This window comes from Setaria viridis, chromosome 7, assembly GCF_005286985.2.
Source record: "Setaria viridis chromosome 7, Setaria_viridis_v4.0, whole genome shotgun sequence".
NCBI classification, from domain to species: Eukaryota; Viridiplantae; Streptophyta; class Magnoliopsida; order Poales; family Poaceae; genus Setaria; species Setaria viridis.
This window is the reverse complement of record NC_048269.2, coordinates 34,427,987-34,454,902: the sequence shown is the minus strand read 5'-3', so window position 1 is coordinate 34,454,902 and position 26,916 is coordinate 34,427,987. Positions and strand designations below refer to the sequence as shown.

The following is a 26,916-nucleotide window of genomic DNA, read 5'->3' as shown; positions in this document are numbered from 1 at the left end:
CATCAAATAGTAGAAACCGATGCACCTTATTGTTGTTTAAAAAAGTAGTTTCAATCTTATTGAAGTGCCATTAGACTCAGCATAAAAAAATAAAAACTGCACAAATAATAACCTGCTGTACACGTACGCGTCGCGCAAGCCGCAAGTCACGCGATTTTTCACGCGAAAATACGCGTATGTGTAGCAACACTCTCCTTCTCTCTCATTTGTACCTATTTTGCATAGAGAGGATACTCCCATATAAGTAGACAACCTCTTCTTAACTTAGCAGTATAGGATTAAAGGTTGTGCATGTTTTGGAATTTTCAGATTAAGCCACACATGGGCGATCTCGTAGGGGTTAGCGGTCGGCGTGGATGGTTGGTAGTGGATGCTGGGTCCGGCCAGATGGCCAATGGCCCCGATCTTGTCGATGCCATTCTGCTGCAGCTTCTCCGTCATCTTGGATTTGGCCTCAGCTTCGAGTGCTTGTGCCGTTGATGGGTAGAAGAGGTTGGACACGTCAAGGTGCCTCAGCGAGTACAGGTCGCGGCCCTCGCGCAGCACCAGATGCAGAGACTGGCGGCTCAGCTTCCCGCCGCAGCTCATCTTCAACGGTAGCGGCCGGCGGCGTAGGGTTGGATCATGGATGCAGCGGCGGCGCTAGATGGGGAAGAGAGACAGATAGAAACGATAGACACACGGAAGGGAGAGTGGGGCAGTGGGCTGAGACGCGACATGGGTGACTGACTAGTGGGCCCTCCTTGGGCCAGTTGGTTGGGCCTTGCGGACGGATGTGACGTGGCGAAACAAAATTGCGCATTGGAAATTTTTCATTGGACACTCCGACAAAATATTAAAAATTACGAAATGCAACATCAACGATCACTATTTGCAACATGAATAATACTTGCGTCGTTCAACTCTCCCCAATATGAATATTATGTTTTGCAACATTCACTGTGAAATATGTAGAAACAATAGTTGCAATATCAGTATTTAACTATTGCAACCTATATCGAACACTTATGTCGGCACGTCCGATTTTTTTAAAATTTCAAACATCTGTTCTGTAGCATTGCCGAACAAAATTTCAACGTCAAATGCTCAGTTGCGTTCACGGCTTCCTCCGCATCTTCAAAAAAGTGAAACCATGCACTTGCTGACTTGCACCGTCACTGGAATCGTATTATACACAGACAGAACGTTACTGAAAAGGCATTAATAGCCGAAACGTTAGTAAAATCAAACATTCTATAATCTACACAAACATTCGTCACAAGGGGGAATTTCAGTAAATGCAAGCAGTTTAGCCGCAGGGAGTGAGCTTCTTGTTGCCTGCGCCACGAGGATTGTCATCCTTCCAGTCGTCCCATGCTCTCGCTTTGGCCTCCTCGGCATCCTCATCCTCTTGGGCTGAGCTAGTGCCGTCCTTGTGCCACGCCGAGTTTGCTTCTTTGATCATATTTGCAGTCCTTTCTTGCCATTTCTCCATCATTTTCATTTCGCACAAACCAGCTTCTTCTATGCTCATCGTTGGCAGCCTATATAATGACAGCAAGGGTACCTCTCATTAGCTCCAACAATGCTTCATGAAACATCAAATCATGGACCGTATAGGATCAATCCAGAGGTGCATGATCTGATTTATCAGTATGACATTGTAACTTAACAATGTGTTTCATTAGGGATTGTGGTAAATAGTGCTCATTCCATGTTAGCTAATGTTATCATTAGCAGAGATGCACAATACGGAAAATGGCAAATATTGCAGTGTTTGGCTGTATTCGAAGGCATACCTGTAACCAGGCTGAAAAACTTGTGCTGCCATTCTTTCCCTTTCACTGGTCAGTCCTCCACCAACAAGGCTTGCAGGTCCAAATATCATGGGTTGGTGTTTGTGCTCATGAGCTTGCGAAACACTTGCTCTACCTTCAAGGACGTCTTGAGCAAATGTTGCACAGGTGATTGGATCAGCTGGTTTGGAATATGGTGCACGGTTTGCAGCATTATGGTGCCATGCTTCAGCTTTTTGTGTACGTTCATCAAGCATTTCACGAGCAAATGCATTCCCATCCTACATAAATGGAAAGGTTACTCCAGGCAACATTTCTGTTCAATGAAAGTGATTGCTTTTGGGGTAGAAAATCTACTGGATTATATGTTGAGAAAGGATTACTTCTAGACATTTTAATAGCCACGGTTTCTTCATAAATATGCAGAAACTAGCCAACGACCAGATTCAAACCATATGAAATATATATATATTAATTTCCCAAATAAAAAAGAACTCATGGGATGAAATGTTTCCAGTGTCCTGTAGCTGTTCCCAATCATAAGGGAAAAAAGCTATATGAAGAGATGCCAATCAGAAGACATCACATCTTTGGTTAACATTTGGCACATGATATGTTGAGAACACAGCTACTTTAAAATTTTGTGTATTCATATACAAGAAAGCTACTGTAATTCCTGTTCCAACATTTTTTTTCTTAAGGCTGCTTACAAGTTGAAATTTCCCCATTATATAGCTAACAATATATCCCCCATCCAAATTGCACAAAGCAGAACTTATATGCATTTATCATATTTATGTGAGGCCTGATAGCCTGAGAATCCCACATTCTCAGAAGAAAAAAGTTTCCTAAAAATGATCATCCTAAGATGCTACTGACAAGAAATAGCCAAATCACTATCATTAGCATTACCTTTTCCTTTCTTTCCTTTACAGCTAGAAGCATTTCTTCTTCCTTCTTTAGCATGTCGAGAAGATCAAAGGCCTACATAAGGAATCACAACAGATTTATTAGTGCTTAAATATTATGAATGCAAGTACTGCAATTTGAGAAACAGAAACCCTCTAAAATCAGCTTATGTAACATTTGATGCCATAGCAGACTAACCTTGCAGAGAGCCAATGAGGTAGTAGCTAACCAAGCCTGCAGCATGGCAAAAGTAAATCAGAACCAGAGCATATGTTCCAATTAATTACAAAAAAGTGCAAGGTAATAATATAAACTTTGGAAACACACATCAATAAGGTATGAAAACCCTATGTCTAGATTCCGAAAGAATCATTTAGTCATGCCAATTTAAATAGCATAGAAAGAATAAGCATTAAAATTTGAAGACCATGCAGTGAAGATTTATTTCTATGGGATAAATATGTGTCAAGTGTCACTAGAGAGAACAAGATCCTCATGGGCTTGGTATGCACTAAAAGGAGCATCACAGGGTGTGTGGTTGACTTCCTGCAGGTAATTAAGAACTAGCTACATGCATCAAATTCATAAAGCTCCCTACATGCATCAAATGAAAATCCCTTATGTCAAATGGAATAGAGCTTCATCTTCTAGAATATCACAGCTCATGTTAATTTGAAAAATTAAAATAAAATCCCTCCTGTCAAGAGGAGAAAAGCTATATTTTCTAGTATATCACAGCTCATTTCAATGTTTTTAAAAAATAAAACCCCTCCTGTGAAGAAGAGCAAAGCTATATGTTCTAGTATATCACAGCTCATTTTAAATTGAAATATGCTGAAATATAGAAACCAGAATGAACATATGATTCAACACAGAACACCTTCCAGGTGTGGGATGCTAACCTCTCTTTCTTCCTCCCCATCATCCTCCAAGGCATCTTCCTCCCCAGCTTCAACAGGAGCAGATAAAGCAGCTGCCCTCAATGAACGCCCACGCCTTTCTTTTCTCTCTTTAATCTCTTGGAGCTTCGTTTCCGCAGCTTTTTGACGTTTGAACCGGGCAATCTAGTCTCCAGAAATGAGAAATGGAGTAAATTACAGGAGATTAACTGAGTCAAAAACATGTGAAGTGTAAGCAGCCTATATAGCCCAGATTTTGGAGGCTCAATGGAAGGATCATGTCACATATTTATTGTCTTTCTAGCTTTCTATTCTAGACTGCAAACTGTTCGTGTTACTAGCGAAAAAAGTAATTTGGTCTCACCTTCTGTGCTCTTCTGTTTGCCATAGTATCAGGCTGCTTCCGTCTAGATAATTCAAGCTCATCTTGTGGAATAAGCTCTAGTACTTCACCTAGAGCAACGAACTCCTGCAGAACCAAAAAGGAGTGATTCGTACATGAGTAATGGGTGATCTGCTGGCAAATGAATCAATGTGGCAGGACAGATTGCTAACCTTGAAATGGTTCTGTGATGCCTTAAGAATTGGGATCCTGTCCTCCTGAGCAATCTTCTCAGTCATTTCCCCGAGATAGTATGGGACCTAAATTACCAACAAAGATCAGAGATATAACCATAATAGCAATTGTTGTGATCCGAGCTGCGCTGACAACTGACAACCCTTCTAGAGTCATGTATGGCCTGTTTCATGAAGTCATAAACAGAGCAGGGGGATGGAGAGGAGCCTTACCAGCAGGTATTTGAGGTTGGCGGTGGAGACGTCTTCCTTGGTCTCATTGGGGGAGAAGAGGCCGAGCTTGCTGACCATATCGTCGCAGCGCCGAAGCAGCTCGACCCCCTTCCGGATCCCTTCCTGCCCATCACAAAATCCACCAACGTAATAAGCACAAACCTCTTGGTGATTACGAGAAGGACGAGGCGATCCTGAATAGGGGGGAACCTGGTCGAGGGCGGAGCTGGAGGCGAGGCCGTGGAGCCGGGACGCCCTGTCGAAGAGGGCGGGGAGCGGGAGGTCGGCGTCGTCGTCCTCCACCGCCGCGGCCGCGTGGAGGCGCATCTGCGACTGCATCTTGTTCCCGACCTCCTCCACCTCCACCATTTCGACCGGACGGAAGCGAGCGAGAGATCGGCGGCAAAACCCTAGAGGCGGCCCGGCCAGGCGGGGCAGAGTCGCAGGAAGCAGAGGGGCCGAGAGAGAGTGAGAGTCCGCGGCGGAAGGTGGGGAGCAGGGGCTGGCCGTCGTGCCGTATTGGCTAGCTTTGGTGTGGTGGTGGACCGTGGACGTGGAGAGGCCGAGAGCCCGAGACGCCAGAACGTTTCGGGTTACCGAGGGCACGCTTGGTCTGTGCCAAGTATGCTCTACCAAAAATTGGTCATAATCAAATCATAGGCGATGCCAAAACATGGGTTACCAAAGATTGCCAAATATCGTTTAACATATGAGTATGACATAATATTTTTTCTTCTTCTAAATATAGTCGTCAACTGAGATCTTATTTTGTAGATGTAATCGGTTTTTCAATAGGATGCATCATTTAGCAAATATTAGCACTTGAAGCTTCTTAATCCTTACTTTTTGGAGTTCGTGTAGCAAGTAAACTGCTGCCACGTTGCTCCCTGGAGCTCCCGTTGGCTGCCAAAGCGTGGGCGAGCCATTTCCTCGCCCTCGTTTTCGCCTGCGTTGGCTGTGCTGCGCCGTCAGGAGCTCGTTGGCACGCCAATCGTCGGCAGCAAACCAAATTCTGTAGGCGCACTAATTTTTTTTTGGTAGGGTTGCGATTGGTAACAATCCAAACACGCCCCAAAACTCTGGTGCGTCGTGTTCGCGTCGGGGCTGCACGGCTTCCTTTCCCTTCCTCCCGGGTGTCGGCGACCGCGCGGCGTGGCGGCCGGAGACTTGGCCGGCGTCAAGATTTGTGGGCGGATCGGTGTAGCCGGAACACCTGGGCCGCACGCCGGCGCATTGTCGTTGGGACACGAAAACATGGGCAACTGCGTAAGCTTGTCGTAGGGTACTAGGGACCTGGCTGGTGGCTGCCGGACTTTCTGCGGTGAGGAGTCATCGGCGGACCATCGAGGAGGTAACGGATGCCAATTTTTGGGCTATTTCGAAAGCGGCGGCCATAGCATAAAAATCTCAACTTGGAGAAACTAAACTCCTTTTAGAATTTTCCTGAAACGATGAACAGAGCTAATGGAGAGAAGTATAACCAGGTGAACTTCCTTTGAAATAAACTCCTTTTGGGGGCATGCTCCCATTACAGCAAAAGAAAAACAGGACCACAGCTCCTAAAGAGCAACAGCACAACTCAAACGTTTATTTACACGTACCAATTTGCCAGCAGCCCACTGCACTACTTCAAAACAAAAGCTACAAACTACTCATCTCACAACAAAACACTTGGCGATTTTGCCACTGGACCAGCCACCTTCTATTCCCAGGCCCTGTTGTGCAATGGTCGCCAGTCCTTATTTCTTCCTCTATGATCCTGCCAGCCGCTTCTTTGGTGGTACCCGTCATCCTGGTTCCTCTGTTTATTGTTCCTCTGCTGGAAGTACCCGCTGCTGTTCCGTTTTCTTCCAGACGTGTGACTTGGATCCTCATTCCAATGTCTATTATTGTTGGATCCACCATAGAAGCTATCATTCCTGTTGTTTGATGCATGCTGTTCATTGCTCCAGCCACGCCAACTAGGCTTCTCCAAAGCAGCACCCCAACCGGAGTTGCCATTACCCCATTTACTGGAAGATTCATTGTTCCCTCCCCAAATAGCCTTGGATCCTAGACTGGCCTCCCAGTCCCACTTATTCACTTCAGCTGGCTTTTCTATGTAGATGTCCCAGTTTCCAGATTCGTTCTGGGTACACTTGTTAACTGCCCCGGCATTGCCCGATCCAGTAGCCGGGGCTGAATAATCTGAATCAAATGGTAGCCGTACCTTGTCCAGGTCAGCTACCAACTCGGGATCAACTTTGCAGCGGTGGTCGACCTTATCAATGTACATATCAGGGCCTGGCAAAGGAATATCAGAAGGTTGGCCATGATAATTAGACCAGAACCTTGCCTTTGCATTCTGAAAATTCTCAAAGGCTCCTGAATCATCCCACTGCTCAAGGTTATTATATACTGAAACATATTGCTTGTTTTCGCAGAACCTCTGCCAGGAAATGTTGCCAACGTAACTGCAGAATTCCCTTTCCCATAATGGGACTGGGCAGTGCTCGTGTCCTGCGTATATGAAAATAAATGTTAGAATTTTATGAAACCGTCATGGTAATACAGGATGATACAGAATTTGCTAACCTACTGCATTCAGCAAAAGAAAACATAAATAGCTAGATTGATTAATGATTAGTACTTTGCCGTGCAAATTTGGAAGATAACAGACAGAAATTTCAGAATGAGTTCAGTAACCTGAAAGAGAAAAGGCTTTTTATTTCAAATTATTGATATGGGTAGAAACTGAGTATCCCTGTCGCTGGTTCACTGGTGATGGCGGAAGTATTCCCTGCCATTTTAAAATTATTTTTCACTTTTTTTCTATTTTGATCCCTACAAATCCTGTCAGTAATACGGATGGTAAGGAAAATCCTATCAATAAAACCAAAACCATATCCCTAAAGGCTAAAACTTAGCTTGTCCATGTAATCCAACATTCTAGGATTACTAGCATCAGAGCCTATAGCTATAAGGTGCTTCTTTCATAAGCCAAGCCACTCCAGCTAGGATACAAACTCATTAATTGCATGGATGGCTTTCCACTTCCTCTGCATTCATATGAATGACTGCTAAACAAAGGAATTATTCATCATTCCTGATAAAGGGTTTGATCCTTATATGGCACCATTCCTTCTACAGGTAGGTCTCTGTTTCATATACAGTTGGATTTAACGTGTCATTTATTTAATGATAATAATTAGTAAGCAAGAAGAAAGTGCACATGTGTCATCCATCAGACAAAAATTTTGATGTCATATTGCTTGAGAAAAAGATGGTCATATTACTTGATCAGGAAGGGACTAGCGACTAGGCATTTCGACAAAGTGCGCAAAAGGACAAAGTAATCAAAGATGGCGTGCAAGGCGCGAAGTGAGCCATGAATCCAGAAGACCCCAGTTGTTGGACTTATGTAAAGGGCGAAATGAACAGTTGTATTGTAGCCAACTAGAAGGGGGAACATTCAACATCTTAAAATACACTGCCTGATACTACAGATTTGTACTTCCATGCATCTTCAAAATATTTTGTGTTAATTTTCCCTCATAGTCATTACCAATTTGAACCCCAATTATAAATTATTGTTGGGAAAGATGATAAATTGCGCAAAATGGACTGTGGCCAGAAAATACAGCCTACTTTACAAAGTGGCAAAGCTGCAATTGCAGTACACCAATACCCTCCCTATTCCTATCCCCCCTAGGAATTTTTATCTGCAATAGGTGCGATAGTCAAGTAAAGCTAGCATTTTTCTGACACTTCGTTGTAACATTCTGCAGTGGCAAGAACAGACACATGAGGAGGCCTAAAGCAACAGGTTAGTTTACATCGGCAACTCTGATTTTAAGTCCGAATCAATGACCAAGTCACCAAATCTCCGTTCCGCAAGAATGAAGAAGTAAACACCAAGATATAACAAGTTCTAAACCAATCCTAACCCAAGCAAGAGATTACGGGATGATATAACCCAAATCAGAAGAAAACAGGCATTCGTCCGTACCGTAATCAGGCGGAGGGAGAGGAGGCGGGCGGCGGGAGCGGTCGGGCTGCCTCCTCACATACCGCGACCGATTCCAACCCCCCATCGGGAGGAGGAAGAGGAGGAGCACCCAGCACCCAACTCAAGGGTTCGCCGGAGCTCCCGGCGGCGGCGGCACCAAACCAAGGCAGCCCAATGGCAATCAACCAGAATCCCCCAAGAACTAGCTTGTGATGCGGCTACGAATCAATTGCGCCGCGAGATTGGGGCCGCCGACGGGTGCGTGCCCAGGAGTATATCTACACAGCCGAGAGCGGAAAAGGCAAGCAGAGAGCTGCGCGGCGAGTGCGCGAGGAAGAAGAAGAGACGGCAAGCCGAAGCCGGGCCTGAAACGTGCGCTGCTGCCTCGGCCTTTATTCGGGAGGCTCCTGTACAGCTGTACAGCTACCGGAGGTAGCTAAAAGCCCATTAAACCCAATTAAAAATTCAAATCAACATTTTAATAAATCAGATTCAACATTTCAACTAATTAGATTCAACGTTTCAACCAATCAGATTCAACATTTTCCAAAAGTTAGATCAACGTATAAATATACTTGATTCAACATTTCAAAACAAATCAACATTTTATAAGAAAATACAACATTCAACATTTTAACTATTTACGTCAACATTTGAATAAATTAGGTTCGATACTTTTTCAAAAAAATATCAACATTTCTCTCTTTTTTCCGTTTCTTCTTCAACCTCAGGTATGCCCACGCGACCGGCGAACCTAGGGGAGCGGCGATGCATGAAGCTAGCGGCGTGCGGGCCGACGCACCTAGGGGCGGCGCCCAACGCGGCCAGTGGTGCCCGGAACCGCAGCCTCTAGATCGGCGCGGCAGCGCACACAATTGACGGTGCGATGTGCTCGCAGGGGATCAGGGGTGGCTTGTGGGCAAGAGTTAGCTAAGGTTCGGGGAGAGAAAGAATGCATCCAACGGATATAATTGCACGCACGAATCTCAAATAATGGAAGTTGGGTAAGAAAAAATTTAGGGCTCGTTTGGCAGGGCTCCGCCTATAGCTCCTCTGATGAAGTAGCTTCTCTGTTGAAGCCGAAACCGTTTTGAAAAACGTTTGGCAAAACGGCTTTTCGTATATTCTAGAGGATAGACGAAGGTTAAATGTCCAATATGCCCATAGCTATTTAATTTGGATGTGCATATAATTTATATTTTCCATCCATTTATAACGTGATTTCATATTAAAAAACTCAATAAATTGTATACGTTAACCAAACTTCCCTTTCCTTTTATTTTTTATCGCAATTTTCTTTGTTTTTTCCTTCCCACCGTTCCTTTTTCTTTCTATTCGCCGCTCTCCCTTCTGTCTCCTCCCGTCCTTATCCGCAGACCCAGGCCAGCACGCTTCTTCCTCGTCGTTAGGCTCCTCCAGCACCGCGTGAAGCCCCCACCGGTCACCGCGCTGTCCTGCTGTTTCGCTCCGGCCGCGTAGCGCGAGGCTCCACCGCTCCTCTGCTGCTTCACTTCGAACCTACCGCGCGAGGCCCTCGCCGCCCTGCTCCATCGCCATCGCGTGCTGCTTCTCCACCGCTCTTCGCTGTTGCAGGCGTGCCTCTGCCCTTCCTCAACATTGTAGGGGCGCCGTTGCCTTCCCCGGCGCGCCCCATCAACGAGCAAGGTCCGGGTTGGGACATTTTCGCTTTCGCCTAGGACAACAGGAGGTGGGGTGATTGGTGAAGCCACGGGGAGCCAGATCTTTCAGTTCCGCCCGTTTAGCGTGAGCCGTTTCGTAGCATTTCTCCGGCTTCGTTGGTGAAGCCATTTTGAGCATGCAGCAGGGCTTCATCTAAGCCGGTGAAAAAGCCTGCCAAACAGGGCCATAGGTTTCCCGTTATTCGGCGCAGTTTTTTGGGCCAGGCCCGTCCAGGCTCATTATCAACTGGGCCCAGGAATATCTACGCGTTCCAACCAGTATATCGTTGTCGTTCTTCGGCCGTTGCTTGTCCACTCCACCCGCCCACCACCATGCTCTCCGCCATGGCCGCGCGTCCCGTGACCGTAGCGAGCAGCTCACCCCTCCTTCGTCTCCCAGCCCAGGCTGCTTCTGCTGCTTCCGGCACCTCCTCTTCCCCTGGTACGTCTGTGCCCGCCGCTTGCTCGCGCGTCATTATTTGATTATTCCGTCACTTCCTATTTTTTTTTTATGTTTTTGTTTTCCCATACAGTGGTTCGTGGAGTCAAATCGGAGGCGGCGGCGAAGCGCTCGCTCCTTCGTCGGTGCCCCATGCTGCTGACCTCTGTGGCAGGTAAGCTCCGAGCTTCCCTGTTCCCGACTTCCCGGCATGCTTACTTCGGTTGCAGTCTGTTCGATGAAATGGCCGTGACTGACATGAGGGCGATGTCTGGGTTGCAGTGGGCAGTCTGGTTGCTGCTGGCGCTGCAAATGCTACTGAGCTATTGGATCCTATGGTTAGGAGAATCACGTGTGCCTTCAAATATGTTCCATTTTCACTGTTTAATGTCCATTAAGGAGTTGTTGATCCCTGATTACTTTGTGTCAGATTATGATTACAGCGTGGCTAATATGTCGTAAAACTGTTGAATCTGTACCATCTACCACGTACTAGTTATAGGAATGAGCAACAACATACACTTTTGCCTTTCTAATGTAGTCAATTTCTGCTCTTGTATCTTTCCTGTTGCATCAGTTTGTTTAGACTTCCATTGCAAAGGTTTATTTGTTTTGCTTTAATCCCTGCAAACCACTTGCTTCTCATCAGCACGGATCATCAGGACTCCTCTTGGCTGACCTTGGCATTGGAGATTGGTTTGGAGGTTTGCTGTTTTCAGCTGGGCAGCAGGCTAATGAGGCTGTTCAGGATCAGCTATCTGCTCTCAGTTTCTCTAGGTCTGTTTTTCTTTTTCTCTTCTGTTAACTTCTTGTTGGCAATTGTACCTCCTCAGTTTTTCCTTTTCTCTTCCTACTGCGATATCTCTTCCTTTCTAACCTTTACCTTTGATTCTCCAGCTTAGCAGTCATTTTTGGCGCTGGACTTGTAACTAGTCTGTCTCCTTGTACACTCAGTGTTCTACCATTGACTCTTGGATATATAGGTAAGCATGTGTTTATGTTTTGAATAGTTGATAGGTTCACAAGAATCAGTTGTCATTGATGACTCATTGACCCTGGTATAATTCTTTCTTCGTAAACTTTCAGGGGCATTCAGTTCTGGGAAAGGCCAGGCTGAGGTAATTGTGGTTTTGTATGCCATAGAAAAACTAGGAAGAAATTCTCATTTATACTGGACATCTCCATCTGGATGCTTACCTTGAGTAACTCCTGATATGTACTGATTTGACTTTTCCTGCTTATTAGGTTGTTGGAAATTCAATAGCATTTTCATTAGGACTGGCAACAACCTTAGCTATTCTTGGTGTTGCTGCCTCGTTTGCTGGAAAGGCTTATGGGCAGGTTGGGCAAGGACTCCCAGTGGCTGCTTCTGGGTTGGCCATTGTCATGGGATTGAATCTTCTGGAGGTAAATCATGGGAGAAATGAAAAATTCGTAAAATGGAGCATGTCAGACAAGGCTTTTCTTCTACCCTGATTGCTTAAGCTAAATTGTTATGAGTTAATGCCTGTTTCTCTCAGTTTCTCATCATAAATACTTGTATAAACTGATTGTGGTGGTAGTTCATTTTGATGGAATCATATTTCTACTTTTACTCTCGTAACAGTACATATTACTACATGATTTTGCCCTAACTGTTTATTTTCTGGTTATTCTGTATTCAACAGGTAGTTGAGTTGCAACTTCCCTCGTTTTTCAGTGATTTTGACCCACGAACTGCTGCAGCTAACCTCCCTTCAAGTGATGCCTCCTGACACCATTGTTTATTTCCTATTAAGAATACTAATGTGCATATCATCAAGCTTCGCTTTTTTCACAAATAATATTTTTCTTTGCTAATAATTTGCAGGTGCACAAGCATATCTTGCTGGTCTTACATTTGCATTGGCAGCATCACCTTGCAGTACACCTGTTCTAGCTACCCTTCTGGGATATGTGGCCACTTCAAAAGTATGTATAATGGGATGAATTAGTTGCTCAGCGGTCAATAGTTCATTACTGTTATTTAAAGTTCAACACAGCTAAAAACTTCATCAGATTTTTATCATGGAGACTTTGATTAGTAAAACAGTAGATAATTACATTTTTCCTCCTGATACCATTGTTTGAGCTTTTTTCTTTCAGGATCCAATTGTTGGAGGAAGCTTGTTGTTGACATATACGACTGGCTATGTTGCACCTCTTCTTATTGCAGCTTCCTTTGCTGGAGTATTGCAGGTGAGAATATCGTCTTGTTATCTTTTCTTGAGGACTTTGTGGTGGGTGTGAACTGCAGATAAAAACAACCCAACAAGATAGGAACTTTGAATTGCTCTTAAAACTTAATTAATAGCACCACAGCAATAGACCAAATTTGTTATACTACTTTTGTGCCCCAATAATTAAGTTAATTGCCTTCTGCAGAGTTTGCTGTCATTCAGAAGATACTCAGCATGGATAAACCCAATCAGGTATCTACTTCTAACTGGTATCTGAATGTTTTCTGTTAAGTGCCTGGTTAAATGTTGGATTGAATATCCATTTGTATCTTGTGCTTTCTAGTCATGATTCTGAAACTGAAGCCTTATGACATATGACAAGTTTTCATCAACCTTCAGATTTCATATGCACTTGCATGTGATGGCTCTGCAAACTACTGAACTCACCTATTTCCAAAAACATGTTATCTGAAGTCGAGATTATTATCAATCATTCCGTCTTCTAATACTTGCCTTTCCCCCCTTGAGATATGTCCTGAACTAACATTTTTTTGGCAGTGGTGCATTTCTTCTTGGTGGAGGAGTTTATACCTTACTGGACAGGGTGTTTCCTGCAACATCCATGGTAATGTAGTCCTTGCTGGACAAGAACTGCATGGCAACGGTCTGTTGAACATGATCCAAATGTAAGAAGAAAAGTAGCTAACTTATGCTAACAATGTGTATAGTTATGTACAGTGGCTCGGGACAACCAAAACATCTTGACCTTAATAGACTGTTTGGGCCTCGATAATTAGAGCTTGGAGGTCTACTCTGCTAAAATTTTATTCCTGGATATTTTATCATGTTCTAATATCAACTGTGCGAAACTTCAGCTGGCTGTGAGGCTGTCGCATTAAACTTCTTGACGATTGTAGCTTACCCCAACATACTTGTAACAGAAATTGCATATTAAGTTAACAAACAGGTATTTGAGCCCACATTACATTCTCACACATAAATTCCTAGGCGAACTTTAATTCCGACCAGTTTCCACCATCCGTGAAGTCCTGTCAATTCAAGTGGCTAAAAATGTTAGCTCAGAAACAGAAGTACGGAACACATTTAGTTGAACACTTGAACTATCGTCCTAGGTTCTTCAAGTTGGAACAAAAATTACTTGTTCATCACAAAGTTGGTTGCTCCTTGAGTTGCACGCTCGAGAAGCAACTTCCTTGCTTTGGTCGCTATTCCCTCTGGCTACACCACAATGGAATTGACAGATTAGGCAGGCAATGAAATTATATTGTTAACTCTTCAATTTTTCCTCCTGAAAAAAGCACCCTGACGGCCTGACCTCTTCCGGAAACCAGACGCCTGGCTGTGTGTTGCCCTCGAAGAATCGCTAAAACAAATGCAGTTGCTGCATAACCGACCGATCTGAAAAATCCACACAATTTTTAGTAACTGCTAAAACTTAGGGGTACACCTGAGCTTCTAACGTCCGTGCACATAAAACTCATAAATCGAGACGCTTTGAACCCTAAACCCTAAACGTCTGTGTTCATGTTTGCTTACCTTTCTGGTTAATTAGATCTGGCAACATTTAGTTTTATAACAAAGTGAAACTTCCTATGAGTAAATAATGTTGGACCTAGATATTAATTGCTCCCTCCAATCACAAATAAGTAGTGTTTTGGTGTTGTCTTAAGTCAAATATTTGAAACTTTGGTAGCATATTACTTTTAAGTGTTGAGTTTGAGTATTTAAAAATGTTACGGGTAAATTTATCTCAAAATATAGTTTCATCAAAATATACTTTCGCAGTGTTTTGTAAATATTTGTAACAGTAAGGATGAATCAAAAGTTGTATTTTGGCGACCTTGTTGACGTCTGAAACACCACTTGTTTGTGACTAGATGTAGTAGGTATTATATTGAGGTTACTTAATTGTTACTGCTCTGTACAAAGTACAGGGATAGCTTTCTATGAGTAAATAATCCAAGAATATTCTGGCCATTTGAATACTGCAAGTCTACCTGCAGAAAGAAAATGAATTTGATTGGGGTAATGTGATTTATTAGTCCAGGTTCCTGCTTACTGGAGATGCATATTGATTAGGATTCATGTGCTACCACATTTTCTCTGGGGCAACTTTTCTCTTTTATTTTTTTTAAAGAGATGCATAATACATACTCTCATGGAGACACACTCTCCTACAATGCCATCAATGGTTCGAACAATGGGATCGATGACCTCAACTAACTTCATAACATTATTTTTGTCCCTCAAGATATCCTACAAAGCACAAAGATGGAGTCAGGTGTAATGCAAATTAACACCAATGACCTTTTTATTATACTATGCTCATTATTTCAGCCCAGTGGTGATAATTACGCTGGTCAAGTGAGACACAGCTAATGCTGGTTATAATCAAGGTAACTGTAGAAAAAACAAATTCTATTAACTTTTAGTTACCCTCACTAGTAGAATTTATAATTAAAAGGATCAAAATGAATTAACTTCACAATGCATAATTTGGTTGAAGAAATACCTACAATTGGTAAGAAATTAGCGAAATAATGCATTCCCCAATTCCAGAAGATAGGATCAGAACCAAATCGAGCACTAACAGTGGGCACATTTAAATACTTAAAAGCACTCTTCACTTCAGGCAAATTCCTGGAATAGATAACATGATGAATTTATTAGTTTCCTTTATGGCTACTGGATTTCCGGTTTGTCAATTATGCTGCAAGGTAAAGTATTGGCCAAAAGTACTTACAGTAAGTAAACATCTTTCTTTCCAACGCCCTTTCCAAAATCAATGTTCAGAACTCCACTGTAGGGCTTCAGCTTGATTTCCTCTCCTAGATTAGTAATAGCAATGACCAAACTCCTAAGATATTCCTCGACACTGAAGAACACCACAAGTGCAGATAGGAAGTCAAAAGTACCCTTGTTATATGCAATGGCTTCCTTCCCAAGAAGCAAAAAACTTGACGCCAATGTTGTTGGGCCAACATCACCAGAACCTGCAATGTAGTAGGAAAACCTAGAGAAGAGATTTAGTGAATGCATAAGGATGCTAATTTCTAAATTCATAAATCTCGAATCATTTATAAACTTATTAATGCGATACATAGAGATGTTTTTAAAATAAAGAGGGTTACTCAAATTAAGTACCTACTAGGACTTAGGAGTGAAATCATATATATAACGGGAAACAATACTTTACTCCACCACATACCAGAAGAAAACCAAATATTGTAACCACCCTTCTTTGTACACCGAATGATTATTTTGAATTTACTTTTCTAGACCATAAAGAACTCTAACCTTAGTCTTTCAGGTTTGCAAACTTTTTTGCTTCTTGCAGCATGCACAAGCTCAGCAGCCATCACTGTCACAAGAGCAGAATACAACAAATGAACAAGCAATAAAAGACTTGTTACTTTTTTGCAACGAAAGAACTGATTATGTTCACCTCTTCTATACATTTCAGCAGCTAGTACTACTTAACAAAGCACATGCACAACCATCTATGTATACTTTTTTTTTCATTAAGTCACCCAGCAGCACACAGCGGCGGCGGCGGCAGGAGGGGTGGTAGGGAGCGCCATGCATGCTCGGACGACCATGCCCATGGTGAACTATTCCTCTTCCTCACAGCACAGGGGCTCTCCATCCATGTTTTGCATAAAACTAGCCGCTATTTCGCTTGCTTTGAAGTTAATTAGCAGGAGATAAGAAAGAATAATCGATTGCGTATCGTCGGCATTGGTCAACTCAAGTATATACACTATCTAATTGCACACGCCACGCACAAACCACAAATGCATGCGTCACGCGCGAAGATCACACGGTATGTACCTGATTCTGCAATCTCCATACCGTTGACCTCATAATCCCTAATCTCTGTTTTCTAGCTAGAGTTTTAGATGTCACGAAGGCAAATGATGAAGTGTAAGTGATGCAAAATTGAATGGAACTATTTCACATTATAGGATTGACATTTTCGACTACTTGGTTGCTGCAGAGATGTTGGAAACAGAGCACTTGTTTAGCTCATCACATGGTTCGTGGTCCTTGAGACGTGCATGCAATACCTCAATCTTTCAAGTATATATGCCTCATTAATTAGTGATCGAGGTCTAGTCGTTAGAAATTGAGAGTAAATAAAATAAATAATTAGGATCCTTTCACATCCAAAAAACTCAAACAAAAGACAAATATATAGCCAGTAAAACCCCAGAATTTGTAAAAAAAATATTATAGAAGATGAACGTTCGACTATTTTGCAGTGGGCACATATATCACAACATAAATAATAGCTAGTAACATGTATACATGGCTACTCTACAGTCTTACACTTGCATTTACAAAAATATAGGTCATAAAGAAATGATGTAGATTTGTTTAGTTAACATCCATATGACAAAGAATAATGTTTTAAAAATATCCTCAAACGGGTGGTAGTTGCCACCACACCATGGGTAGCTACCCCACCCCCAGAGCTGATGCTGAAAGATAAGCGAGGCCTATGCATAATCAATCCTAATGTGCAGAGATGAACATTGAATGGTTCTGGGTCTAGGGTGTTTCATGTACCATGCTTCCACACCCATTCAAGTGTACCACTTGTTTTATATATACAACCCTTTCGAAAACAAAATAGCCGATCAATCATACAAAAACATCGTGCTCCCGATCTGGGGACTTCAACATCCTGCTGGCTGCCGCATTCAACTTCTCTAGGTCCCAAGATTTAGCTGAGCACTGTCAAGCATACAAGAATTTTAGCATACTTAATCATCTCACACATAAATTCCTAGGCCGACTTCCTTTGGATCAGTTTCTACCATCCAGGAAGGCCTGCCAATTCAAATGGCAGAACATGCATGTTAGCTCGGAGATAAAACATATCAGCTGAGACATAATATGAGGCTATTGTGTTTGGGCAATGAAAAATCACTTGTTCATCACGAAGTTGCTTGTCCCTTGAGATGCACGTTCAAGAAGAAGCTTCCTTGCTTCGATTGCTATTCCCTCTGGCTGCATTATAGCAAATTGAGACGGTTTAGTTTGGGGAATAAATCTCCTTTGTAAACTACTTTTTTCTTGCCTAAAAAAAAGGAAACTTCTCTTTTCCTTTTCTCTTTTTCCATTAAAACTAACCTCTTCTGGAAACCAAACGCCTGGCTGAGTGTTGCCCTCAAGAACTGCCAAAGCAAATGCAGCTGTTGCAAAGCCCACCAATCTGAATATTCCATTATAGCATGCTTAGATAAAGTAGATATAGACATATAGTTTTCTTATGTAACTAGTTCTCCAATTTTGACGTATGAATTCCTTTTGGTGGCATCTGACTAGAAACTTTTCATAACGTTAACACTGTAAGAGAATGCAACCAGATATTTTCCCAGTTTTAAACAAAAAAATTGGAACAGAGGATTTCCACAGGAAGATATTGTAAATCAAAGGAAATCATCAGTTCATATTGCATTGTGCTTTGGACAAAGCCAATGCAAGCTTCGTATTTGTAAATAGTCAGATAGCAGGTGGTGAAAATGTTAAGATTAAAAAACTAGATATCAATTAGGTATTGAATGCCAAGAATGCTCAATTGCCCGTGCTTTGTACTTACACAGATAGTTTCTTATGAGTAAATAGTCCAATAGTATTCCGGCCATTTGAACAGTCCAAGTCTACCTGCAGAAACAAATTAAATGAATTGGATCAAGCAATGACCATTATTGGTCCAGTACCACTCTTAACACACATAAAGATCTTTTTTGCCCTGGAACACACATAAAGAACTTACTCTCATGGAGACACGCTCTCCTGCAATGCCGTCAATGGCTCGAACCAATGGATCAACTGATTTGTATAACTTTTGAACCTTAACTTTATCCCTCAAGAACTCCTGAAAGAAGCAAGATGGAGTCAGTTACTCAGGTCAAATTAACTCCAACTCAATCTGAAATATTGTCATGTGTATGTTCTGGATTCCAGTCAATTACAAATCATTTGGGTTTAACCTTAATAGAAGAATTACTGGTTCAATGTTGTGATTGCCAAAAGATAAATGCTAGTAGCTGGTTGTAATGTATATTAGTTTTAGTTACTACTGGTAACTATAAATAGAAGGGTTCAAATGAATTAACTTCGTGATGCATAATCTGAGGAAAAAGACATACGGCAGGTAACAAGTTTGCGAAAGCCTGCATTCCCCAATTCCAGAAGAAAGGAGCAGTACCAAATCGGGCACTAACAGTTGGTACACCTAAAATCTTAAAAGCACTCTTCACTTCTGGCAAATTCCTGGAATAGGTAACAGAATGTGAAATGTATTAGCTTCTTATGGATATATTAGATTTCAGTATTTTAAGTTATATTTGGCCAAAGTACTTACAGTAAGTAAACATTTTTCTTTCTGACCCCCTTTCCAAAATCAATGGTCATAGCTCCACTGTAGGGCTTCAATTTGATTTCTTCTCCTGAATTAGTAACACAAATAAAATGACTAGAAATTTTCCCGAGGAACATCTTAGGTATGCTAATGAAAATGTAGGAGGTACCCTTGTTATACGCAATTACATCCTCCCCAAGAAGCCGGAAACTTGTTGTCAGTATTGTTGGACCAGCACCACCAGTACCTGCAGTATAGTAGAAGAATCTAAAAAGGCATTTAGCAACATATAAAATAGGTATGTATGTGTAAAAAAACTAATCACTACCTTCATAAATCAAGGAACCATTGAAGAAAGTGGTTAATACAACACAGAGATTATGAGGTGTTTGTAAACACAACATGAATACTCTCAGCCTATCTACAGAGAGGAACATATCATACTTGTACGATTTAACTGCTAAATGCCAACAGGAAACCATATCCACCCTTTCCATACAGTGAACAACTATTTTGACATTTCCTTTTCTAGAAAACAAAAGAAATCTAACCTGAGTCTCTCAGGTTCGCCATTTTCACTTCTCACAGCACGTACGAGCTCAGCAGCCATCACTGTCACCAGAGAAGAATACAATACATTAATTATCAAAACAAAATTCAAGATATTCCACCTCTTCTAGATGGCAACTTATATTAGTTAATGAAAGAAATTTCACTAAATTATCTGTACACAAATTGATGTGGTCAATTTTGATTTGCATCACATTGTGTCCTGGAACTGGAAGAAGGAATGCGCAAATGCGGAACTGAGCCTCTTTCTCAGTTTGGTGAGGACAGGTTATTTACAATTTGGCAATTAAATGATAATACATAGGTCCATTATTCCATTCCCTAGTGCATAAATATGTGTAGTTTTTCTTTTTGGACAATGTCTAGTCATACAATTTTAACTTTTTACCACTAATATGAGAAAATGTATTTAGATTGACATAATGAAAGTAATACTAATATACCACCATAAAAAATACATTTATTATATTTCCAGAGCTTTTAGCAGCACACTGATAAAAAAGATCAGTAAATGTCATTTCTTCGAAATCATGATATGTCATTGTTATGCATTTTGCGCAGAGGAAGCAACTCATTTCTATAATTTCTATGTCGGGCATACATGCTTAATTTATTTCCCCGTTTTCCCTCTTCATACTAGCTTGAGTTCACATGATTTATCTAACTTGCCATCCAAAAAATTGTGGTCGTACAATTCATCAAAAGAGAATAAGCACATACGAGGAAATTTATGAATATCAAATTACTAACAGAAAGAAAATACACCAATTACCATTGCTGACTCCAGGATATATGCCAGCAGTAGTAATAGCTGGAATACCGGCAGCTTTTGCTTGTTCATGGAAACTTTTTGCTCTCCACGAATAATCAGTATCATCGCAAACATCAATGTATGCTGTCTGCTCAGAAAAAGGAAGTGTGCCAATAGCATTTTCAGGTAAGTAACATTTTCCTCAATTTCAATGGATTTCAAAAAAAAACCTACACATGCAATTGCACCTCAAGCACGGCATCCTTCTATTGGCAAACTTTCTGCACTACCTTAGTAGATATCGCTGCCTGCAATACAGTGCACTCCTCCGCTCTTTGGAAAGGTCCAGCAGTATGGACAACTAGATCCACACCTGGGGGGAAAAGAAAATTTTCAGGTAGTTATTCTTCTCCTCAAGCAAAACTAAACAGTGGGTTAGGGGATCAAACATCAGGAGTCAGGTGAGGGTTGTTTGGAGCTTTGCGATTGTTACTGCTATTGTGGAATTGTAACATGAATTGGTATACTCTAGCATAGCCTGCTTTAGTCAGAGCACAAGTAGGATGCGTCATTACTAACCCTGTAGTGCTTTCTCCAGCATGCTCGCATTGCGGATATCAACCTGGACAAATTCAGACTTCTCGCCAAGCTTAGCTGCAAAGGATTCACCTTTCTCCCTGGCAAAATGGGCCACCGATAAGTGGCATATTATTTCAGAACGAACAGATAAGGACACGCTGCTGGTTCAGACTTCAGAGGAGTTGGTATCGAGGGTGGGGTACCGGTTCCTGTCTCCGACGAGAATGTTGAGGTCAGGGCGGAGCTTGGAGAGCGCGGTGGCCGTGGAGCCTCAGACGCGGCCGGCGCCGCCGAGCACGAGCACGCGGGCGCTCCTGGAGGGCTTCCTCTTGGCAGCGTCGGCTGACGGAGCGGTGGGCGCGGCGGCGGGAGGCGCGCATGCTCTGACCACGCCCATGGTGGCCATTCCGGTGGGCTTATCGCCTAGGGGGCTACGGGCTACCGCTCTCGCCGAGGGATGTTGAAAGTGTTGCGTCGCCGTGGGCGCTGTTTGGAGCGAGCGCAAGAACGACGTGCGTCGTTGGCAACCGTTGGTGATGGTGGCAGTGAATTTTAGGTAAGGGTGTTGCACAGACAATGCGTCTACCACCGTACAAGTTTATCATCTGTGTGCTGCACAAAATTGTTTTTATTCACCTGTATTCTTTTTTCTTATAACCATCATTTTTCATGCAAAAACATCATGCTCAATCTGGGGGCTTCAACATGCTGCTGGCTGTTGCATTCAACTTCTCGCAGATGGTAAATTACTCCAATATTTAGTTGGCCATTGTCCAGCATCCAGGAAATTTAAGCACATTTATATCTTCTCACACATAAATTCCTAGGATGACTTCCTTTGGATCAGTTTCTACCATCCAGGAAGGCCTGCCAACTCACATGTTAGCTCAAACAAAACACGAGTTGGAACATTAATGCTGTTTTTGAGGTTGGGAAAAGGAGAGATCACTTGTTCATCACGAAGTTACTTGTCCCTTGAGATGCACGCTCAAGAAGCAGCTTCCTTGCTTCGATTGGTATTCCCTCTGGCTGCATTATAACAATTTGACGTAGTTTAGTTTGCGAAATGAAGTCATTTCTTGACTTTTCTTTTCATGTTTTTGTTGTACTAAACCATTTTTAGGCCTATTTTACTAAAGCATTCCTCACCTCTTCTGAAACCAAACTCCTGGCTGTGTGTTGCCCTCAAGAACCGCTAAAGCAAATGCGGCTGGTCCAAAGCCCACTGATCTGAAAATTCAATCTAGCATATGCTTAGGTGCAGTACAGAGTGAAGGGACGTGACACCGAGGTGAATTGGATGTTCTAAATATTAAGACTTCGAGCACATAAAAAATCTAATCCAATTTCTATCTATATGTGCACTAGGTTTTTCTATGTGTTGCTATCTCTTCCGCAAAAGAATTTTGCAACCTAGGTTTCAATCCTACAAACTACACATGGCAATTCTAGGAAAGGTAAATGCGGAAAGTAAGTGCAATAAGAAATGCGGAAGGTAAATGAGGTAGAGAAGGCAAACTCTCGGCGTGGCGACACGGCGATTTTTACCGAGGTATCAGAAAGCAAAACTTTCCACCAGTCACGTAACTTCTTCGTAGGATAGCCGATGGGCCTTCCCACGCGCAAGTGGGTCTCCGTATAGCCTCTCCCTGATGCTTCTTGCCACTCTTCACTTGGTAGAGCTTCGGCAAAACGCCTAGGGCCTCTCCTCCCTATCACAAGCAGCGGCGCCCACTCCACAAACGTGGTTGAAGAGTCTCGTAAGACTTACAAGCTCCGGATTTACAACTCTTAGTGCATGCAAGCACCGATACAAAGGAGGTGTGCAAACCTCACCTAACTCTAGGCTAAAGCCTAAAGCAATGCGCTAATAGGGCTAAACTAGCACTAATCAAGACCTAATCCTTATGCTAATTTCCTTAATCTTCTCTCCAGCACTTTGGTGAATAGAGCACTTGTGTGTATGTGAGAACTAAGACTATAGCTTCTCCAAGCTCTAACACCCTTCAAATGCCCGGGCAATGGGGTATAAATAACCCCAACTCAAGAAACTAGCCATTGCCAACCGTTTGCAACATTCTATGTAGCACCGACTAATTTGATGGTGCACAGGGGTGGTCACTGAATGAGTCGGTGCACGCCACCTCAGCTAGCCGTTGGGCAGCCAACGCCCACTGACGCCTGGGCTCGGGTCACCGACTGATTCGGTGCCCTATCTTAACTGTCACCGTATGTGTCGGTGACTGTCTTGAGCCGCTACCTCTCTCCTTCACCAACTCAATCGCTGCCCTGCTCCTTGAGCCACCGTATAAATCGATGTGGCTCTAAAATCACTCCAAAGTAGATAGAGCCGATTTTGAGCCGATCCTGAGCCAAGCCGATCACACCGACTGATTCGGTGGTGATCCTTTGTGCCCACCGAATGAGTCAGTGGTCACAGTACATGCTACCTTGGTCATCTTTGTCACCGACTGATTCGGTGGTTTGCGCGTCGTATGATCCGGTGACCTTGCCTTGGCTCCCGTGCGCGCGGTGGGCTACCGGCGCTCTGTCCAAGAACGACGTGTCAGATGTGTGCAGTGTCCAGGAAACGATATGGTTTGGGCCATAAGTCATCAAGATGGGCCCGTATCTCGGATCATGCATGCATGCATGTTTGTAGTCCCGATCTTGACCCATCCGAACATTCGTGCTCCTCCTATCCAACATTTCATTCCATGTGCTCTCCGAAACGCGTGAGCGATGATGCAACCCGTCCGGCAGGCATGGCCACGCTGATCCTTAAGGCCTGGATTGGTTCACTTGCTTAAATTTAAGCACCCGTCACATCGAATGTTTAGATACTAATTAGGAGTATTAAATGTAGACTATTTACAAAACCGATTATATAAGTGGAGACTAAACGGCGAGACGAATCTATTAAGCCTAATTAGTCCATGATTTGACAATGTGTTGCTACAGTAAACATTTGCTAATGATGGATTAATTAGGCTTAATAGATTCGTCTCGCTGTTTAGTCTCCACTTATGTAATGAGTTTTGTAAATAGTCTACGTTTAATACTCCTAATTAGTATCTAAACATTGATGTGACACTTGCTTAAAAATAAGCAAAGGGAACCAAACGGGCTTTAATAATCACCAATCACCATGTTGGACGTGATCGCTTCAACGCGCCGGCGCAGCGTCCGCGTCATACCGGCTCCGTGCCTTTTTGTCTTTTGACACGCTCCAACCCAACCTTCCTTTGGTTCTCAAAAGTCAAACCTGCTCCCTCCCTCCCACCTTTTCCCGGCTGCGTTCATTCCGTTGGAAGCAGCCTCGATTCCCAAATTCCCCACCACCACCTCCTCGTCTCTCTCTCCACGCCCTAAACCTCCATGGCCGGCTACCCGCCGCACGGCTCCGGCTACCCCTACGGCCCGGGCGCCGGCCGAGGAGGCGGAGGCTACGGCTCCTCCCCGGCCGCCTCCGCCCCGCCCTACGGCGAGAAGCCCCCCAAGGAAGGCAAGACCTCCTCCTCCTCCTCCGCTCCCCCCTACTACGGCGCCCCGCCCTCCTCCCAGCCCTACGGCGGCGGCGGATACGGGGCCCCGCCCGCCGGCCAGCAGTACGGCGCGCCCTACGGGGCCCCGCCGCCCTCCTCCGCCCCCTACGGCGCGCCGCCGACGGCGTACGGGGGCGCGGGCGGGTACGGGAGCCCGTTCGCGTCGCTGGTGCCGTCCGCGTTCCCGCCCGGGACCGACCCCAACGTGGTGGCCTGCTTCCAGTCGGCGGACCGCGACGGAAGCGGGATGATCGATGATAAGGAGCTGCAGGCCGCGCTCTCAGGCTATAACCAGAGCTTCAGCCTCCGCACCGTCCACCTCCTCATGTACCTCTTCACCAACACCAACGTCCGCAAGATCGGTAAGTCCCATCATCACGCTCCTCCTCTACTTCGTCCTGCCATTGTTCGTTCTAGTCCGTGGCGCGCGCCTCGAGTGCGTCGTGCTGGCCAGCGATGATGTTGTTTAGGTGTTGCGTCGTGGACGCAGTCCAGCGCAGCGCGTTTATGTCTCCGGATTTGCCCGTCAACTCTGACTAATTGCCCGACGTATTCGACTTTGGGAATCGGGAGGTGGAAGACTTCTACGAGGCCTGATTGCACATGTGCAGCTCTTCGTAGTTCGTGGATTTGCCTGGTCTGTGGTCTGTAGACTGCACTGGCATTTTGATCCTTCCTTAAAGAAATGGAGAGTTTACTTCATTTCGAACTAAGTGGCTGAATATTGAATTGATCAAGTAGATCCCTTTGTTTATGTGGAAAATGATCATGTGGAGTAGAGTGTAGAGGACATTACTCATTACAGGGTTGTTTCCAAGTACCAGCCACACACCGTGGATACAGCACCAAGTAAAGTAACATGAAATTCCGGTTCCAATATTGAAACCATGTGACCTTTTTTGTATGAAGTGATTCTACTAGGCATGTCACTTCTCTGTAATGCATGTAGTTAGGGCATGTGTTTGTGAGCTTCTGAATTTGTCTGCAACTCAGAAGATCAGTGCTTATTTGTGTTTCTTTCTCCATTTTCCCCCACAAGCATGAGATGCGCATATAGTAGTTTCACCATTTCCCTTGTATCTCCTACCTCTTACTTTCCTAATTATTTCAAATGCTAATTTTTGTTTTCCATCTTTTCAGGACCCAAGGAGTTTACTTCTGTATTTTACAGTCTTCAGAATTGGAGAGTAAGATGATCTGCAACTTAATGCTCCTTTTTTAATCTTTACTGCTGTTCTATGTGAGCAAACCAATCGGTTGATCGATTGAAGTAATGCTTAGCATCCCATACTAATGTTTCACTGTATTGTTCAGGGAATATTTGAAAGGTTTGATGGTGATCGAAGTGGTAAGATTGACTCATCTGAACTGCGTGATGCTCTTCTCAGTCTGGGATATTCTGTCTCGCCAACCGTGCTAGACCTGCTTGTGTCTAAATTTGACAAGACCGGGGGCAAGAACAAAGCAATTGAATATGATAACTTCATTGAGTAAGGGCCTTCCTTCAATTTAATTGGTGTTTATTTCTTAACTGTTTGCCTGCCAATGTTTTTTATTTTAGTTTTTTTCTGTTATAGATATAGTCTAATGGATCATACAGTGCTGTTGTCATGGATATCCATAACTCGTTCATATTGCCACTGAAATTTATCACGCCTGGTGGAAGTGGAACAAATTTTTTCCAAATTTTGAATTAAACTTGTCTTAACAAGTAGAAAAGTATCGACCTAGAAACTGGTTTGTTCGTCAACTGGCCTCCAAAGTTTCAGGCCATGTTTTCTGATGCAAGTTGATTGTGACACTCAATACTGAAAAAAATGAATATATCCTATGTGTATGCTTTCAGTTTGCCTAGTACCACAGTCCTAACTGCTTTTTTTTTTTTTAACCTCTGCAGATGTTGCCTCACTGTTAAGGTATGCCTCCACCATGCTGCGCAAACAGTCTCAGCAAACCCTTTTTTTCTGGGCGTCTTTTATTCCGATATCCTGTGCTCATTTTGTTTGGATTGGACTAATTTGCAGGGACTGACTGAGAAGTTCAAGGAGAAGGACGCCGCATTCTCCGGGTCTGCGACTTTTACTTACGAGGCATTCATGCTGACCGTGCTCCCTTTCCTCATCGCCTAGTGGCAGTGTACTTCACAGTTCGGACTTCAGATTGCGCCGGCTGTGTAAAAGCGGTTATGTGCAGAGTTGTTTTTAGCTGAGCTCAAATTCTGGATTTGACTGGTGTTGCTGCGTTGCGAATCATAAAGTTGTACTTAGACAGAAAATAAACAGGTGAATGTGCTGCCTGGGATGCCTGTGGGTGGGTACGGTTAGCCTCAGAAAATGCTGCATCTCATATATAGCACTAATGTGTTTGTTCAAGAACCCACTAGTTATTTTTTGTGCCATGCTTC

At 43.4% G+C, this 26,916-nt stretch overlaps 4 protein-coding genes and 2 pseudogenes across 4 annotated transcripts; 2 read left to right on the top strand and 4 right to left on the bottom strand.

Moving 5' to 3' along the window:
• Positions 1-1,115: 1,115 nt before the first annotated feature.
• LOC117865491 (PP2A regulatory subunit TAP46) lies at positions 1,116-4,918 on the bottom strand. The gene is made up of 9 exons (XM_034749707.2): positions 4,583-4,918; positions 4,373-4,495; positions 4,139-4,225; positions 3,948-4,052; positions 3,587-3,748; positions 2,883-2,918; positions 2,688-2,759; positions 1,779-2,056; positions 1,116-1,523 (listed from the first exon to the last, which is right to left on the bottom strand). The coding sequence occupies exons 1-9, from the start codon at positions 4,739-4,741 to the stop codon at positions 1,289-1,291; spliced, it is 1,257 nt and encodes a 418-aa protein (XP_034605598.1). The 5' UTR covers positions 4,742-4,918; the 3' UTR covers positions 1,116-1,288.
• Positions 4,919-5,849: 931 nt separating this feature from the next.
• Positions 5,850-8,754, bottom strand: LOC117862619 (uncharacterized). The gene is made up of 2 exons (XM_034746121.2): positions 8,361-8,754; positions 5,850-6,871 (listed from the first exon to the last, which is right to left on the bottom strand). Exons 1-2 carry the CDS (start codon positions 8,443-8,445, stop codon positions 6,075-6,077), a joined length of 882 nt encoding a protein of 293 aa, XP_034602012.1. The 5' UTR covers positions 8,446-8,754; the 3' UTR covers positions 5,850-6,074.
• A 1,566-nt stretch (positions 8,755-10,320) lies between these two features.
• On the top strand, positions 10,321-13,550 carry LOC117864990 (cytochrome c-type biogenesis ccda-like chloroplastic protein 1). Its single transcript, XM_034749054.2, has 12 exons — positions 10,321-10,481; positions 10,573-10,653; positions 10,761-10,816; positions 11,128-11,255; positions 11,376-11,461; positions 11,565-11,596; positions 11,724-11,885; positions 12,146-12,218; positions 12,328-12,428; positions 12,603-12,695; positions 12,882-12,928; positions 13,235-13,550. The coding sequence occupies exons 1-12, from the start codon at positions 10,373-10,375 to the stop codon at positions 13,308-13,310; spliced, it is 1,044 nt and encodes a 347-aa protein (XP_034604945.1). The 5' UTR covers positions 10,321-10,372; the 3' UTR covers positions 13,311-13,550.
• A 414-nt stretch (positions 13,551-13,964) lies between these two features.
• On the bottom strand, positions 13,965-16,047 carry LOC117864991 (uncharacterized; annotated as a pseudogene).
• A 912-nt stretch (positions 16,048-16,959) lies between these two features.
• On the bottom strand, positions 16,960-21,492 carry LOC117864989 (uncharacterized; annotated as a pseudogene).
• A 2,732-nt stretch (positions 21,493-24,224) lies between these two features.
• On the top strand, positions 24,225-26,916 carry LOC117862802 (calcium-binding protein CBP). Its single transcript, XM_034746324.2, has 5 exons — positions 24,225-24,874; positions 25,653-25,699; positions 25,827-26,002; positions 26,410-26,428; positions 26,537-26,916. The coding sequence occupies exons 1-5, from the start codon at positions 24,346-24,348 to the stop codon at positions 26,639-26,641; spliced, it is 876 nt and encodes a 291-aa protein (XP_034602215.1). The 5' UTR covers positions 24,225-24,345; the 3' UTR covers positions 26,642-26,916.